Below are 16465 nucleotides of genomic sequence, written 5' to 3' on the forward strand. Positions count from 1 at the left end.
TAATTAAATTATGAATAAATGAATAAAAATAAATAGAATATTCTAAAGAATATTCTTTTTTGGTGTAAAATGGTATGAGTGGATTAGAGTTGAAATAGTGTTTAGTGTTGATATTGTACCATTTTAATGTGAAAATAAATCAAATTTAGTGATATGAGTTGGAGATGGTCTTATGAGCAGCATTGAATTCCCGGACGTGAATTCTTCACCCGTGAGCTGTTTGTTAGGTATTAGGTTTAGGTGCCGCGGGGATTATGATTTAAATAAAGTTTTTTGTCACAACAAATTCCTGTCACAAATTTATCACAACAAATCTGAATCGTTCGATTTTAAAGTTAAGATTAAATCCAGATCGTAAATTGAATGGATGATTGTGATGACTTGAATTTAATCTTCTATTTTAAAATTTAACGGTTCAAATTTATTGTGATAGAAATTTGTTGTGACAAGGAGGACTCCTCGAACAATTTACCTCACGACAGTCTTCATGAGCAGCATTGAATTCTATAAAGCTGGTAGTTCGTTTACCTCACGACAGTCTTCATGAGCAGCATTGAATTCTATAAAGCTGGTTGTTCGTCGACAGTGATACGTGCCGGTTGAATTACGAATTACGCCACGACAGTCTGTATAAACCTAGCTGTTAGGTACCGAAAGGAATCATGCCGTCCGACGAGGTGGTGGTGGAAATAGTTAGGTCTACGTAGGCGCTCATCTGTGTGTCTGTATCTATATCTGTATATATACTTCTATCGATATCCACTGTTTGTGGGTTTCTACTGCGCCGCCGCCATGGACTACGTCAGCCCTCCCTCCTGCCCCTCACCGCACGTGGTGCTCCTGGCCTATCCCTTCAGCAGCCACCCCGCCGTGCTCTTCACCCTCGCCCGCGCCATCGCCGACGCCGCCCCACACGTCTCGCTGTCCCTCATCAGCACCCAGCGGTCGCTCGCGTCCCTCCACCCGGCCCCCGCCAGCCTCTCTCTCGTCCCCATCACCGATGGGCTGCCGGAGGGGGAGGATCCTCCGGAGGATGAGCTGGAGAGGATCTCATTGTTCCTTTCGGCCTTGCCGCACAGCCTTCCGGCGGCGATGGACGCGGCGGTGCAGAAGGCGGGAGGCGCGGTGGCGACCTGCGTGGTGAGCGATGCGTTCATGTGGATGGCCGGAGATGAGGCGGCGGCGGTTGGGGCGCCTTGGATCGCCCTCTGGAACGGCGGGCCCGCGGCTCTGTTTGCGCATCTCTGGACCGATCTGCTCCGTGACACCATCGGCGTCGGCGATCAAGGTAGATTCATGGAGCGCCTTGGTGTCTTGTTATGCGTCTCGTCCATTGATTAAATATCGAGTTAAATGTAGTCATAGCACGACACGACGAGTTGCTCAGCTTCATCCCTGCTTTATCGGCGCACCGGATCCGCGACCTCCCTGAGGGCATCGTCTCCGGCGCGATCGACTCCCTCTTCTTGCGCCACCTTCACCGAATGGGCCAAAACATCCACAAGGCTGCCGCCGTCCTCTTCAACACCGTCCGCGGCTTCGACCCGGTCATCGATGCGGAGATGGAGCCCTGTTTCCCAAACCCCCTGCATCTCGGACCCTTGCACCTCCTCGCTCCGCCTCCGGCTTCCTGCCCCGCTCCCGATGCGCACGGCTGCCTCCCGTGGCTCGACGGCCGCGCCACCGCCAGCGTGGCCTACGTCAGCTTCGGCACATCCATAACCCCGTCGCCGGAGGAACTTGCAAAGCTGGCGCAAGGGCTGGAGGCCAGCGGCGCCGCGTTCCTCTGGTCGCTAAGGGAACGCGAGAGGGAGCTGCTGCCGCGGGGGTTCTTGGACCGGACGAGGGAGAGGGGCCTCGTGGTGGGCTGGGCGCCGCAGCAGGACGTACTGCGGCACCCGGCGGTGGGGGTCTTCGTGACACACTGCGGGTGGAACTCGGTGCTGGAGGCGGCGGTAGCCGGCGTACCGATGGTCTGCCGGCCGTTCTTGGGCGACCAGAGGCTGAACGCAAGGACCGTCGCGGCAGTATGGGGTATCGGGGTGGGGTTCGAAGAAGGGTCGATGACTGAGGAAGGGACGGTGAGGGTGCTGGAGACAGTGCTGAAGAGCGAGGAAGGAAAGACGATGAGGGCGAAGGCCGGCGAGCTGAAGGCCTTAGCGGCGAAGGCGATGCAACCGGACGGGATCTCGATGCTTACTTTTAAAACCTTTTTGGGAATCGCCCTTGATAGTTTAACAATCCCACACAAATAATTATGGAAATCTTTATTTCACCCTTCATCGAGTGTACCAATTTGAATCTGGCTTCCTTGTTATGAATCTATATTTGAGTACCAATTTGTTGCACGTTTGAGCTGATCGCTGCGTAGCCTTCTCGATTTATTCTGATGGCCGATGAAAAATTTTCGTAGGACCGAATTGGTCACTCTCAAGGATAATCAATGAGGGTTTGGGGTTATATGCATACAAAGTGTAGTCACTGGTTTGATATAGAAGCCTCATTTTCTGGGCATCAACAAGTCTACCACTCCCTGCACCCCTACCCTTACAAGTTGTTGTCTCTCGCATCGCTGCCCTTCTGTTGTTGCTATGACATAATCAAACAACATTTTTTATAACCATTAAAACATGTTGATAAGGAGCATTATCAATAAGCAGATGCATGTATAGCAACAAACGTAACAAATTATAGCATATTCCTGTATAAGATTGTAAATACCAGTTTTGGAATTAAGGCAGCAATTGAACTGACTGCAAAGGATGATAAAGCACCTAAACCAACTAATGTATTCATGTTAGGCGAACCCATGAACAAACTTCTGAAGCCATCGAGAACAAGTTTGCGACCAGGACCAAGAAATGTGAACAACGAAAGTGACATATGAAAACTAGTAGAATGGCAAGCCTGAAGCCAAGATGGATCAGCTTTAAAGATGTGAGAGACATGCCCTAGGAGGCATACAGCACATAACGCCCATGATACAGCAAGCTCTCTACCTGGAAACAAGTATGTGTATCATATTGATGCGGGAAGTCAAGGAAGATGACATGCGTGGTCTCCACGGGAGGCTTCGCCAAGTCAAGATCTAAGCCACGGCGGCAAACCCTCTCGTCTCGGCGGGAGAGGTCCCCATCTTGACAAACCCCTTCGTCTCGTCAAGGGAGACCTCCATCTCGGCAAACCCTCTTGTCTCATCGAGAGAGGCCTCCACCTCGGCAAATCCTCTCGTCTCGGCGGGAGAGGTCCCCCATCCCGGCAGACCCTCTCGTCTCGTCTGGTCCTCATCTCGGCAAACTCTCTCGTCTCGGCGGGAGGGATCCCCACCTCGGCAAATCCTCTCGTCTCGGCGAGAGAGACCCCATCTCGGCCAACCCTCTCATCTCGGCAGAAGAGGTTCCTATCTCTACAAACCCTCTCGGCTCGACAGGAAAAGCTCCTAACTCGGCAAGGCCTCCCGTCTCGGCAAGGGAGAGGGTTCATCTACTCCTTAGTGTCCCGTCAACATCTAAAGCATCCCCCTTCAGAGAGTGTCGTCCTGTCTTTGTCAGGATCACCTATGAACATCTCGTCACTTGCTCGCTTCCTTTTCTTCTTTTAGGGTTTCGCCTCCAGCTCTTTCCTCAGGGCTTCTTCCCTACTTGGCAACCCGACGCTGCGCCATAGTGCCAGCGGCGGAAGGTTAGCGGTGAGGATGGCGAAGAGGGAAGAGGAGATGAAGAGGATACGTCCGAAGACGACGGAGGAGATCGACGAGGAGTTGATCGACCTTAACCAGAAATCTGAAGGGTACACTTCACCTCTTGCTTCCTTCCTTCCTCGTAGCTCGAATGCTAACCGTAAAAAGGGAAAAGGGAGATTGAGGAGGGAATGAACAAAAGACCATCGAGGAAGCTCGACAAGAAATGGAAGAGAAGTATTGTTGTTAGGCGGCCTCCATCTCTAAGGAAGAAGCAAGAGGAGCAAAAGGCTGCAGAAGCAGAAAGATCGGCATTGGCCAATCTTGCATTCTCAGATGAGTAAATCAGCATCTCTTCTTCATGCCTCTTGATGTATACCTGCAAATGAGTTCTCAGATTCTCTTGATGTATACCTGCAAATCAGCATTCTCTTGATGCATTCTCAGATGAGTAAATCAACATCAGAAGTTTAATAATTGATGGTTCGATAAACGACGAAAGCAACCTGATGAACATCCACAAACTGATGGATCTTTTCAATTTTGAATCCGTGTAATGTTAGGACAAACTTTATCTTCAGAACTCATCTGCTCCATCATCGAAAGCTTTAACACGACGGTCTTTACGAGCAGCATTGAATTCGCTGAATGAATTCTTCACCCGTGAGGTGTTAGGTATTAGGTGCCGCGACGAATTACGCCACGACAGTCTTCATGAGCAGCATTCAATTCTCTAAAGCTTTGTAGTTCGTCGACGGTGATGCGTGGACGTGGATTCTTCACACGCTGGCCGTTAGCTATTAGGTGCCACGAGGAATCATGCCATCCGACGAGGTGGTGGTGGTGCAAATAGTTAGGTCTACGTAGCCGCTCATTTGTGTGTCTGTATCCATATCTATATATATACTTTTATCGATCTCACACTGTTTGAGGGTCTCTGCTGCGCCCCCGCCATGGACTACGTCAGCCCTCCCTCCTGCCCCTCGCCGCACGTGGTGCTCCTGGCCTTTCCCTTCGGCACCCACGCCGCCCCGCTCTTCGCCCTCGCCCGTGCCATCGCCGACGCCGCGCCAGCCGTCTCGCTGTCCCTCATCAGCACCCGGCGGTCGCTCGCGTCCCTCCCCCCGGCCCCCGCCAGCCTCTCCCTCGTCCCCATCGCCGATGGGCTGCCGGAGGCGGCGGATCCTCCGGCGAGTGAGCTGGAGAGGATCTCATTGTTCCTTTCGGCCTTGCCGCACAGCCTGCCCGCGGCGATGGACGCGGCGGTGCAGAAGGCGGGAGGCGCGGTGGCGACCTGCGTGGTGAGCGACGCGTTCATGTGGATGGCCGGAGATGAGGCGGCGGCGGTCGGGGCGCCTTGGATCGCCCTGTGGACCGGCGGGCCCGCGTCACTGTTTGCGCATCTCCGGACCGATCTGCTCCGTGACACCATCGGCGTCGGCGATCAAGGTAGATTCATGGAGCGCCGACGCGACGAGTTGCTCAGCTTCATTCCTGCTTTATCGGCGCACCGGATCTGCGACCTCCCCGAGGGCATCGTCTCCGGCCCGATCGACTCCCTCTTCTCGCGCTTCCTTCACCAAATGGGCCAAAACATCCACAAGGCTGCCGCCGTCCTCTTCAACACCGTCCGCGGCTTCGATCCGGTCATCGATGCGGAGATGGAGCTCTGTTTCCCAAACCCCCTGCATCTCGGACCCTTGCACCTCCTCGCTCCGCCTCCGGCTTCCTGCCCCGCTCCCGATGCGCACGGCTGCCTCCCGTGGCTCGACGGCCGCGCCACCGCCAGCGTGGCCTACGTCAGCTTCGGCTCATTCATGACCCCGTCGCCGGAGGAGCTTGCAAAGCTGGCGCAAGGGCTGGAGGTCAGCGGCGCCGCGTTCCTCTGGTCGCTAAGGGAACGCGCGAGGGAGCTGCTGCCGCGGGGGTTCTTGGACCGGACGAGGGAGAGGGGCCTCGTGGTGGGCTGGGCGCCGCAGCAGGACGTACTGCGGCACCCGGCGGTGGGGCTCTTCGTGACACACTGCGGGTGGAACTCGGTGCTGGAGGCTGCGGTAGCCGGCGTGCCGATGGTCTGCCGGCCGTTCTTGGGCGACCAGAAGCTGAACGCAAGGACCGTCGCGGCAGTATGGGGTATCGGGGTGGGGTTCGAAGAAGGGTCGATGACTGAGGAAGGGGCGGTGAGGGTGCTGGAGACAGTGCTGAAGAGCGAGGAAGGAAAGACGATGAGGGCGAAGGCCGGCGAGCTGAAGGCCTTAGCGGCGAAGGCGATGCAACCAAACGGGACCTCAATGCTTAATTTTAAAACCTTTTTGGGCTTCGCACTTGGTAGTTTAACCATCCCACACAAATAATTATGGAAATCTTTATTTCACCCTTCATCAAGTGTACCTGACATAAATTTTTATCATTTTAAATAATTGACAGTTACAAATACAAAAAAAAGTTACTTGTCACAATAGAATTCCTGTCACAAATATTGTGACGGGAATCTGCACTGTTGGATTTTAAAATTAAGATTAAATTCTGATCATAAATTGAATGTATAATTGTGATTAAATGGATGATTGTGATTGAACGGTCCAGATTCCCATCACAAATTTGTGATGGGAATATGTTGTGACAAGTAGCATCACTCTTACAAATATACCCTTCAAAAAAAATACTTTTGGATTGGATTGACCTATTTCAAATTATGAAAGTAGTTTAACTAAAATAATTTTATAATTTTTTTAAAAGAAAAAAAATTCGAAAGAATGTCTTTTATTTTTATCATTCGTTGGCACTTTATTTTTTTTTAAAAAAATACAAACGTATGTTTATTACACTGTATTTAAAAAATCTTTTTATGTATTGAAGTGAGTTTGAATAATTTGAAATTATTTTAATTAAATTTGAATAATTATCACTAAATTAGCAGATACTATTTTAATATAATACATGTAATTTTATTCTAGTACTTTGAAAATAGAAATTTTTTTACTATAATAAAAAATAATAATATATTTTTAATTTTTGATTTTTTTTTATTTTAAGATAAAAATTAAGACAAATTCAGGTATGACAATTTAACCGGCCGTCTGTGGTTGACTTTGGTGGGTCCATCGTATCGTACGGCAGGTACATGAAAGGCGTGGCACTGTGGCAGTAGAGGATTAAAAAAAAAAGCGTAATTTTGGAAAGTAAAAAAAAAGGCAAGCCCAAAAGCGTCCATTTATGTTCCAACCCCGCCTCGCGGCCTCCTGTTCGTCCCTTTCTCGTCTTTTTCCTTCTAATTCTCGACAAAGATCGCTTTTTTGGACTTCGGAGAGACGACGAAGCATGCAGTACGAACGGAACCTCGTGGCGCACGGCGGCACTGAATCCTCGAAGAAGAACGAGTTCCCGTTGGGGATGCGAGTGCTGGCGGTGGACGATGACAGAGCTTGCCTGAGAATGCTCGAAACCCTACTCGGGCAATGCGGATATCGAGGTTGGTTGTTTTTCTTTCGCCGTGGATTCGTCGTTGTTGCTTTCTTTTGGTTGTCTACTTTTTCTTTTGTTCCGTATCTGGGGCTAACGCCAGGTGGTTCTTGGGTTTCTTTTCAAGGAAAAAAAATTGTGGTTCTTTGATTCCGGTTGATTTTTTTTTTACCGACAGAAACCAAAAAATCTCCGCTTTAAAAGGTTTTGGTGAATTGGACGACTTGAATGAAATAGTTATGTGTCTATTTTTTTTGGTTTGTTAGGTTTATGTCTTTCGAGAACTCGGCGATAGAAGTGGAAGTAGTGCGTTACTTGGGTTCTATTTCAATTCGTCTTAGAACCCTGAGAATCACTAGATGGTTCTGTTCCTATTGACCATTGATCAATCTTGCGTCAAGGAAAGAAGTCTGTTGGTGGAAACCCATAGATACTCTTCTAAGTTTGTGAAGAAAAAAGACTAATTGTTGACTAATAGTCTTATCTTAAAATGTCAGATGACTTTATTTAGGGAGAAATTCGAACTTGTTTTCCAGTACCATATGCCGATGCGTGAAATTTGAACTTGATGATGCACAACTTAGGAAAAAAGGAGCATTGATACCATGAGAAGTCTTATACATGAAATTTTTATAATTCATTGACCTCAAAGTAAATTACTCATGGATCTACTTCGATTAACGTGTCCAAGTTAACCATTTCCTACATTAGTTATTCATTGGAATAAGGTTAACTCAATTGCACTAACAGAGTACAACTTGCAGTTACAACAGTCCAACACGCAATGGCAGCTTTAGAACTTTTAAGAGGGAACAAAGGCTACTATGACCTTGTGATAACTGATGTTCAAATGCCTGACATGGATGGCTTCAAGCTTTTAGAAATTATTGGTCTTGAGATGGACTTGCCTGTGATCAGTAAGTTTACAAATGTATGTTATAGAACTCTATTTTGTTTTGTTTATTTTATAATATGCTGTTGTTTCTTTCCCAGTGTTATCCATCAATTCTGAAACCAGCTATGTAATGAAAGGTGTACTTCATGGGGCTGTTGACTATTTGGTGAAACCTGTTAGGATTGAAGATCTCAAGCTCATATGGAAACATGTAATCAGGAAAACACTATCAGATAAGGAGAGTAATGACCTGATCAACAATAACAATGATGTTAAGGCACATAACGATGAATGTTTGAGGATTTCAAATAAGTGCATCGATGAAGTAAACAAGGGCGAAGATTGTGCTCATGAAACCTCAGATGGTGAAATAGCAAAGCATAAAGGAAGGGTTTCATGGTCCACTGATTTGCATTTACGTTTCATTGCAGCTGTTAAAACTTTAGGCACTGACAGTAAGAGATCAAAGTGCTTTATAGTTGTAAATCATAGTTAGTCAAACTTGTGTTTTAATATCTCTAGAATCTCAATTTGCTTCTATATATTTCACAGGGGCTGTACCTAAGAAGATACTTGAACTCATGAATGTTGAAGGACTCACTCGAGAGAATGTTGCAAGTCATTTACAGGTCTCTCCTTATGTTCATTATGTTGCCTTTTTTTTTTTGAGTGAACGCCTTGCAGATTTAGTTTTCCTTTTTCAGGGATTTTTTTTTCTCAGATCTAATTCTGAAATGAGAGTTTTACACATTTCAAATATTTGTATAGTTAAATTATTTATCTTTTCAGATCATTGCTTATTTCAGCTATTTGCTTAATTATTCAGTAGCTTATATATTTGCTTGGGTCCTTATGTGCAGAAGTACAGAAAAACTTTGAAGAAGAATGGTGTAGGATTGAACCAACAACATCACGATGGATGTCATCTCAATGGCCTCAGTGTGGATTCTTCAAGTTCTGTTTTTTCATCCTTTAACCAGCAAGCCCATGCTAAAAAAAGTTCTTGTAAAAAATTCAGATTGGGTGAGTATCAGGAAGATAAAGTGATTGCTTCACCAGAACCTCCCTATACTTTCAATGGGAGCTCTGTCTCCTCACTGTACCAGCAATTTGCTTCACACTCTCAAGCAAACTTGAGGACAGAATATCTTTGGTATCCCTCTGATTTCTCAAGTCCAGAATTGACTTATCAATCGCCTGGGTTCAATGATTTCAGCTATCAATCCCTAACTTCAACATCTGATCTAGTTGATAGCTATGTAAATATTTGTCTGACTTCTCAGACCACTACGGCCAGTCAAGATCTGAATTCATATTCCCAGTTTCACTATCCATCTAACCAATTTTCTGTGGTGACGTCATTATACAACAACATAGAACTCAATGACTCAGCACATCTGAATACAGAACTATTATGTAAGTTATTTTGGTCATGTAGAGCAAATCCTCTTTTCTTTTTTTTGCCTACTTTTCTATAAAAAAAATTCATTCTTCAAAACCTTTGAATTTATTTTTTCACAGTAATTCTAATTTTAGATGTGTCCTTTGGTTACCTTATAGCCGATATAGGTATTGCAACACTAGCCGGAGGCAACATTGTGGACATGCAGATGTTTGGTGGAGTGAATCTCAACCATACTTATAGTTCAGAGTCGACTAGAAACCAATCAGAGGATTCACCGGCAGAGATACTATTCCATCTTGACCAGTGCAGTTCTGCAGATGACCTTGGTACTATTCTTAAGCAGGTATGATTTGTTGTTTCTTTTTCATTGTCAGTCAGCATCATAATTGATTTATATGATAATATCGCTCAAGGATGTGTTTCAAATGTGACAACCTTGAAATTCTACTGTTTTTCCAACCTTTTGCGCTTTAAAATTTTTAACTTTTTTATGGGACCTAAGTTAAAAATATTTGTATTTTTTTTTGTAATTTCTTATATTGTTACACTCTCTCATAGAATACTAAAGATTGTCACACAAGGAAGTTCCCTTTTTTGTCTTCCCTGTTAATATGTGGTTTCTCAACATTTGCTTTTAGTATTACTTGTTTGATCATCGATGATTCTACTACTCCTTTATGTCTAGTTCAATTTCTCAATTGACGACCTAATTCAACAACAACAAACTGTAAGTCCTAGCTATTGGGGATTGGCTACTTGGATCTTATGCTACAATTGAATTTTACTGAACTATTACTGCCCAAGTTTGTAAATTCATCTTTAATTATCTTAGCTTTTTCAGTTTCCCTCTATCCTTTGTTTAACTCTAGTAGTCGATTCAATTCATCTAACTATAAAATGTAATGGTCAACTTTGATCTTCATTTTTCATATAAGTTACTTTATGCTAGCTATCGATTTCTCTGTCAATAATCCTGCCTACAAAAGCAAGTTTATTACTCTTAGCGAGTCTTTCGTCATATTTAACTGAGTTAAGAATCTTCCACAGGAGTCACATTCTGACTTTTATCTATGTACAGTTTCTACAGTAGGAGCGCGGCTAAGCTAGTTAGCTTACAATGGTCTGTTGCTGCTCAATTCTCAGTTGGGTGCGATTACTTCATCAGTCAAAGTGAGAATCACAATCTTTCAGTTATTTTGCATATTAAGAAGATCTAGTCGGCAATATGAACTCTTACGAGTATGTTTTTACGTCGAAACTGACAGGTATCTCGGAGATTTCCTGAGTTGGTCACTTCAGACTGTTCCAGCTTTGTGTCCCCAGGGATCAAACATTCTTCTTACTGTGGTTAAGATATTGAAGCTAAACTTCCCAACTTTGAGGGAGGTTTTACTATGTATCTTAGATTTCCAATCTGCTTCTGCTATCTATGGAGTTGGATCAATTGAGCAGCTGTGATCGATCCAGAACAGTCAATTAAGATGCTAGAATGCAACAATAGATTGGATAATTGTATAAACATATAAATAGAGATTCTTCTGACGTAGGCTAACAATTGACACTGATAACTACAAGTGATTCAATAAAATGATTAAACGTCGTTTGTGCATTTAGAGTGATTAGTAGCTCATCTTTAATTAATGTGTATATATATATATATAATTGATATCTTACGCGATTAAATTTACGTGATCGTGCGCGATTTATGAGATGGGGATAGGACAAGGAGGCGACGACGACTGCGTCAGACTCTCTCGTAGAGGTGCTTGGCGACGACGGATAGCTCTCTCAGAGCGGCGATGAGAGAGATCGGGATCGAGTGATTAGGGTTAGGATCGTGTTTGGGGGGTTTAGGATTTTTTTTATTGTGGAATTTGTCATACTGGAATATATATGTCGTGTAAATTTAATTGCGTAAAATATATATATATATATATATATATATATATATATATATATATATTTTTTTTTTTTTGAGGGAGAAGAAATCAATAAATTAATTAAACAACTCTTCTAAATCCGCCCGTCGTTGTTTCGACCAATGAGCAGCCCGGATTTATGATCGGATGGTCAGGAACGAAACTCACACTCTTCCCACGGATCGCCAGCCCATCCGACAGCCCACGTTGCTCGCCGAGTCGCTCCTCTATAAATACAACCCAAATCCTCGTCCGCTTACGGTATCGGCTGTTGTCCCCAAATCGAGAGCTTGATTGAGATCGATAATGTCGGGCCGCGGGAAGGGAGGAAAGGGGCTGGGGAAGGGCGGCGCCAAGCGACATCGCAAGGTCCTCCGAGACAACATCCAGGGGATCACCAAGCCCGCGATCCGCCGACTGGCGAGGAGGGGCGGCGTCAAGCGTATATCCGGCCTCATCTACGAGGAGACCCGCGGCGTCCTCAAGATCTTCCTCGAGAACGTCATCCGCGACGCAGTGACCTACACCGAGCACGCCCGTCGCAAGACCGTCACGGCCATGGACGTCGTCTACGCCCTCAAGCGCCAGGGCCGCACCCTCTACGGCTTCGGCGGCTAAACTTCATCGATGTCGGATGCTGCAAGGGATTAAAGGAAGCATCTTGTCAGATCGTCTCTTGTATTCTATGGAAATGAACCTCGAGTGTGCTGTTAGTTTTGTTCTGTCGAATGTTGATAGATGTGGTTTTCAACTTTTCCTTAGAAGCTAATGGAACTTTGGTTTGGCGTAGCAATCTGAAAGCTGTTTAAAAGTTCCTTCATCAGTTTCGGCACTCCGATTCCTTGCACGGTAAGTCGAGCAGAACAATCGTCGTTATCAATGTCCAATGAGCGCGATTCGATTCTTGTTCTTGAGCGATTTGGGTTGGTAAACCGTCACTGTGAAGTCGATGTGGGAGGTGGAATTCAATTGTAAGTTAGACTACGAGGGTGCGTACGCTACCTTGATTATCTTTAAGACTATCATCCCATGAAAGAACGGCGATTTATCAAACGGCGTAAGTTTCAGAAATTCTCAAATCGGGCATGAGAATGATCGAAGGGTGCATTAATTTTATCATGGGCTTTCGTTCTATCCTTCAATTTTACACTACCGATTCCTAATGCGAGTTCCATTTGAAACATTTAAAATAATTTCAATGAGATGTATGCAATTTTAACACCTCCCTTCTCAACTTTTCTCAACGTGTTAACTTTATCTTCTTTGTTAAGAAGTGCTTTCTTGTATCTCAGATTAGGTCCCATGTGGATTTAATCTCAAAGAGATCAGATTCTAGTTCGAAAAGTTGTATAATAATAAAGCACTTGCGCGTCAGAAATGGGAAATAGAGAGCATCTTTGGGCTCATTGCAATCTCAGAAACATAAAAGATTTGAGTCCGATCTAACCACAAACATACAACTATTAGGAAAGATTGAGGGAGGAGAAGATAGATATGGAATCATAACTTAATTCTGATCAAGAAACAACTTGGGCATTGTATCAGAAAATCAATACTACCATGAGCCTGGTTTGATCCCATACTAAGTCCAACGTGATCTCCAAAAGACGAAAATCACGTTCTGACTAAGAGGTTGCATACCAATGAAGTACTTGCGGAAAGTCAAAAATAAAGAATGGATGGAACCGTTGGAAATACAAAGGAGTCAAAATAACCAACATTAGACTCGCAGCCTTAGAAACACAAAGGACTTGAAATTGATCCGATCTGACCTATCTAGTTGATTAGTAGGATTTGACAGAAACTCACTAATGCACTTACGTTTTTTGGATTTCTGCAAACCTGCAACCACTAAGAATGGTTGAGTGAAGGAAAAGGTAGATATGATATCAAATTTTAGTTCTGATCAAAGAACAACGTAGACATGATATCTGGAGATTAGCACTACTATGGGTCTAGTTTGATCCCAGACTAAACCCAACGTGTATGCTTGAACAAAGCATTTAAACTCTCTTAACAATTAGTAGTTAGCATTGTACATTCTCCCATTAAAGTGTGCATTAGCCCATCTTTTAGGGTCAATGTTCTGAAGCCACTTATGTACATCTGGATATTTTTCAAGCATGGACTGCATTAAGAGATCATATTGGAGTGTTGTGTTTGCTCGTGTTGCTGCCCAAAACAAACCTAAAACCGACCTATCTCGAGTATTTGTTACCAAGTTATAAGACTTGTGGTAGCAACAGAAAGCATGATAAGCGGTCGAAGTAGACTTTTCTAGCTGCTGATATAATGTCGCGATGTTTATCTGATACAATGCTCATTGATTATGCATCAACAATGAAGAATCTCTTCGTATGATCCAAAAACCACTCATATATAGACACATTCAACTTCAACTATTTCAAAGACAATTAGGAGTAGTTTGTCATTACCATCGAGTGTTGTAGCTATTAACAACACACTTGGATACTTGCTACTTAGATACCTGGATACTTGTCACTTAGATGTGTGGCATCAATTCTGATTAGTTTGCGTAGATAGAACCTAAATACTCTTCAACAAGCGCCAAAAGTTTAAAAACAAAGCTGGAACTGATTGTCACCATTCCCGTGTAGTGTGACATAAGTTTTAGGATCTCTGACTCTTAACTTACACAGATACAATGGAAGATCTTTATATGTTTGATCATAATCTCCAACGACCTTCTTCATCTTGGGGTGTGTATGTTTTTTTGTATAATATGGTCACGCCAAATCTAGCTTTTACATATGATATAATCATAATTGATTTGTACTGTTCGGTAGAAACAAACTGCTCTTCAATATAAGATTCTACAAATAAGGAACAACATACTTGATAATTAACAGTTTTTCTAATGTTGCGGCTTTGGTGTTCCTTTACATATTTCGTAACAGTGAAGTCCATATCCCTAAGCAACTACTCTCTATGTACATGATTTATTGAACAGACTGCTTTAACTCTATTTATTAGGGTGTCAACTGAGTTATAACTGATATTTTAAACATGTCATGTTTAACAAGTGGATTCTTGAACTCTTGTCAAAATGGAAAAACCTGTCCAACAAAAAAATTCATGTTAATCTATTGTCTCTCCAATTGACCTTTGTAGCAATTGTAAATTCAAAACATATGGATCATCAACTATTGAGAACTCTTCCTCTAAGTCACTGTACTGCTTTGGGAGAAATTCATATTGCTCAATTTACATATCATCAGCTAAGAATTTTTATATATCTGTATTGCATTGTGATTCCTCTACAATTTGGATATGATGCTATTTCTCCTCACACCAGGTAGCCTTAAAGTATTCTATAAGTGTTGTGCAAGTATTCAGAACCTCATCTTCTAGGTTACTTATTTTCTCATTTAGACCAATGGTCAAATTTCTTGTATTTCTATTTATGTTTCCCACACCAGTATATCCAAAAGAAGATAGAATATTAGTTCTGAATACTTTTACTACATTAGCTCCCTATCCCATGTTAGAATTTGCATCAAGCATATTTTAGAGAGAATTTCTTTAACAATATAATCATCCCTGAAAAAAATAATTATAAACTAAGTTATCAAAGTTACAATGTCAAAATTAAGTGGTATTGTAATTCAAAAAACAAGCAACGATATATATGGTGTGCATACTAGATTTTCATAATTGATAAATGAGTTTTAACCAAAACTCATTAATGAACCTAGACTATTTGGATTTCTACAAACTTGCAACCACTAGGAAAAGATTGAGCAAGAAGAAGGTATATATGGTACTAAACCTTAATTCTAAGCAACAAACAACATGGACCTAGTGTTAGGAGATCAACACTATCACGACAAGGCCCTATGTGGGCTTAGTCTCCCTGAGACCAAGATCATGTTATAACTGAAAGTTAACATAACAGTGGAACACTTTTGGAAAGCCCAAAATGGGCAATGGAGGATATTGTTGGACTCCTTGCAATCTTGAAAATTCATGGGACTTAAAATGGATGTCATCGGACCTGTCTAGGTCGATTGATGAATTTTAATCGAAATCCACTGATGGATCTGGGATATTTCGATTTCTGCAACCTTGGAACCACTATGAAGGGTTGAGCGAGGAGAATGTACATATGGTATCAAACCTTGATTCTGAGCAACGAACAATGTGAGTCTGGTATTGGAAGATCAGCACTACCACAGACCTGGTTTGGATCTGGTCTTTCAAAAATCAAGATCACATTCTAGGTGAAAGTTAGCATAATCATAAAACACCTCCAAGGAACCCAAAATAAGTAATGGAGAACATCATATTGCTGGTGTTGTTCCATAAATCTTTTCCATACAAGGATGGACAACATAAACATCATTTGTGTACATTGTATTTATACACATTACAGATTAATTTTATAAACAGTAGCAAATACTATACATACATCTTTATATATCTGTTTCTAAAATATTCAATTTTACTTCAAATTTTTCCTTCAACATCATTGTTCTTCAATGTCGATGTTTTTCAACGTCGTTGTCCTGATGTCATCTCTTCAACATCTTACGACAATACTCTCGCTTTCTACTTACTCCTATTTCTGCTTACTCTTTTGCAATCCTGCCAAACTCCACATTCATAACGGCGTTGCGTTTACAACAATCAAGAAGAGGCATGGTAAGCACAGAGCTCGAATGTCACATAGCAGAATAGTAAGCACAGAGAGGGTGAAAGACATAATGAGGTCACGTCCATCCGAATTATAAAATTTACTTTTAAATTAGATTTTTTGACAATATGACTTGGATGCATTAAAAATAGACGTGTGAAAAGTTAACTTTGGAGGGAGAGATAAAATAAAAAAATTCATGATAAATTAGTGGGTCATTTGACCATTCTCAAAGTATAATACGTATCATAAATTATTGACTAAAGAAAGTTATTCTCAGTGGATGTATGGAGAGGCTTCCCAAAGTTGATATTCCCCTGGCATTGCATTCATTTACAGTAAATGTAGCATTGTCTATCAACTGGCGCATCTGGTGTAGTGGTATCATAGTACCCTCCCACGGTACTGACCGGGGTTCGATTCCCCGGATGCGCATTTTTTCTCTCCTTAA

The 16465-nt window shown here is 43.1% G+C and overlaps 4 protein-coding genes and 1 non-coding gene across 5 annotated transcripts; all 5 read left to right on the plus strand.

The window, feature by feature from the left end:
• The first annotated feature begins 691 nt into the window (after window positions 1–691).
• Window positions 692–2281, plus strand: LOC141828622 (anthocyanidin 3-O-glucosyltransferase 7-like). Its single transcript, XM_074716076.1, has 2 exons — window positions 692–1288; window positions 1360–2281. The coding sequence occupies exons 1-2, from the start codon at window positions 793–795 to the stop codon at window positions 2253–2255; spliced, it is 1392 nt and encodes a 463-aa protein (XP_074572177.1). The 5' UTR covers window positions 692–792; the 3' UTR covers window positions 2256–2281.
• Window positions 2282–4632: 2351 nt separating this feature from the next.
• Window positions 4633–6054, plus strand: LOC141826066 (anthocyanidin 3-O-glucosyltransferase 7-like). Its single transcript, XM_074713320.1, has one exon. The coding sequence runs from the start codon at window positions 4633–4635 to the stop codon at window positions 6031–6033; it is 1401 nt and encodes a 466-aa protein (XP_074569421.1). The 3' UTR covers window positions 6034–6054.
• Window positions 6055–7000: 946 nt separating this feature from the next.
• On the plus strand, window positions 7001–9790 carry LOC141827160 (two-component response regulator ARR12-like). The gene is made up of 6 exons (XM_074714411.1): window positions 7001–7151; window positions 7906–8058; window positions 8135–8491; window positions 8589–8665; window positions 8897–9452; window positions 9573–9790. Exons 1-6 carry the CDS (start codon window positions 7001–7003, stop codon window positions 9788–9790), a joined length of 1512 nt encoding a protein of 503 aa, XP_074570512.1.
• A 1841-nt stretch (window positions 9791–11631) lies between these two features.
• On the plus strand, window positions 11632–12153 carry LOC141827834 (histone H4). Its single transcript, XM_074715163.1, has one exon. The coding sequence runs from the start codon at window positions 11667–11669 to the stop codon at window positions 11976–11978; it is 312 nt and encodes a 103-aa protein (XP_074571264.1). The 5' UTR covers window positions 11632–11666; the 3' UTR covers window positions 11979–12153.
• A 4225-nt stretch (window positions 12154–16378) lies between these two features.
• On the plus strand, window positions 16379–16449 carry TRNAG-CCC (transfer RNA glycine (anticodon CCC)). Its single transcript has one exon. It is a non-coding gene; the product is annotated as a tRNA-Gly (tRNA).
• The last annotated feature ends 16 nt before the right edge of the window (window positions 16450–16465 follow it).

This window comes from Curcuma longa, chromosome 4 (genome assembly GCF_044706935.1).
Source record: "Curcuma longa cultivar G26 ecotype Majalengka, Jawa Barat chromosome 4, ITB_CL_G26_1.1, whole genome shotgun sequence".
NCBI classification, from domain to species: Eukaryota; Viridiplantae; Streptophyta; class Magnoliopsida; order Zingiberales; family Zingiberaceae; genus Curcuma; species Curcuma longa.

Coding starts and splice junctions, on each gene's coding strand:
- LOC141827160 (XM_074714411.1), top strand. CDS start 7,001: ATGCAGTACGAACGGAACCTCGTGGCGCACGGCGGCACTGAATCCTCG. Junction 7,152..7,905: donor CGGGCAATGCGGATATCGAG/GTTGGTTGTTTT, acceptor TACAACTTGCAG/TTACAACAGTCCAACACGCA. Junction 8,059..8,134: donor GATGGACTTGCCTGTGATCA/GTAAGTTTACAA, acceptor TTTCTTTCCCAG/TGTTATCCATCAATTCTGAA.
- LOC141827834 (XM_074715163.1), top strand. CDS start 11,667: ATGTCGGGCCGCGGGAAGGGAGGAAAGGGGCTGGGGAAGGGCGGCGCC.
- LOC141826066 (XM_074713320.1), top strand. CDS start 4,633: ATGGACTACGTCAGCCCTCCCTCCTGCCCCTCGCCGCACGTGGTGCTC.
- LOC141828622 (XM_074716076.1), top strand. CDS start 793: ATGGACTACGTCAGCCCTCCCTCCTGCCCCTCACCGCACGTGGTGCTC. Junction 1,289..1,359: donor CATCGGCGTCGGCGATCAAG/GTAGATTCATGG, acceptor AGTTAAATGTAG/TCATAGCACGACACGACGAG.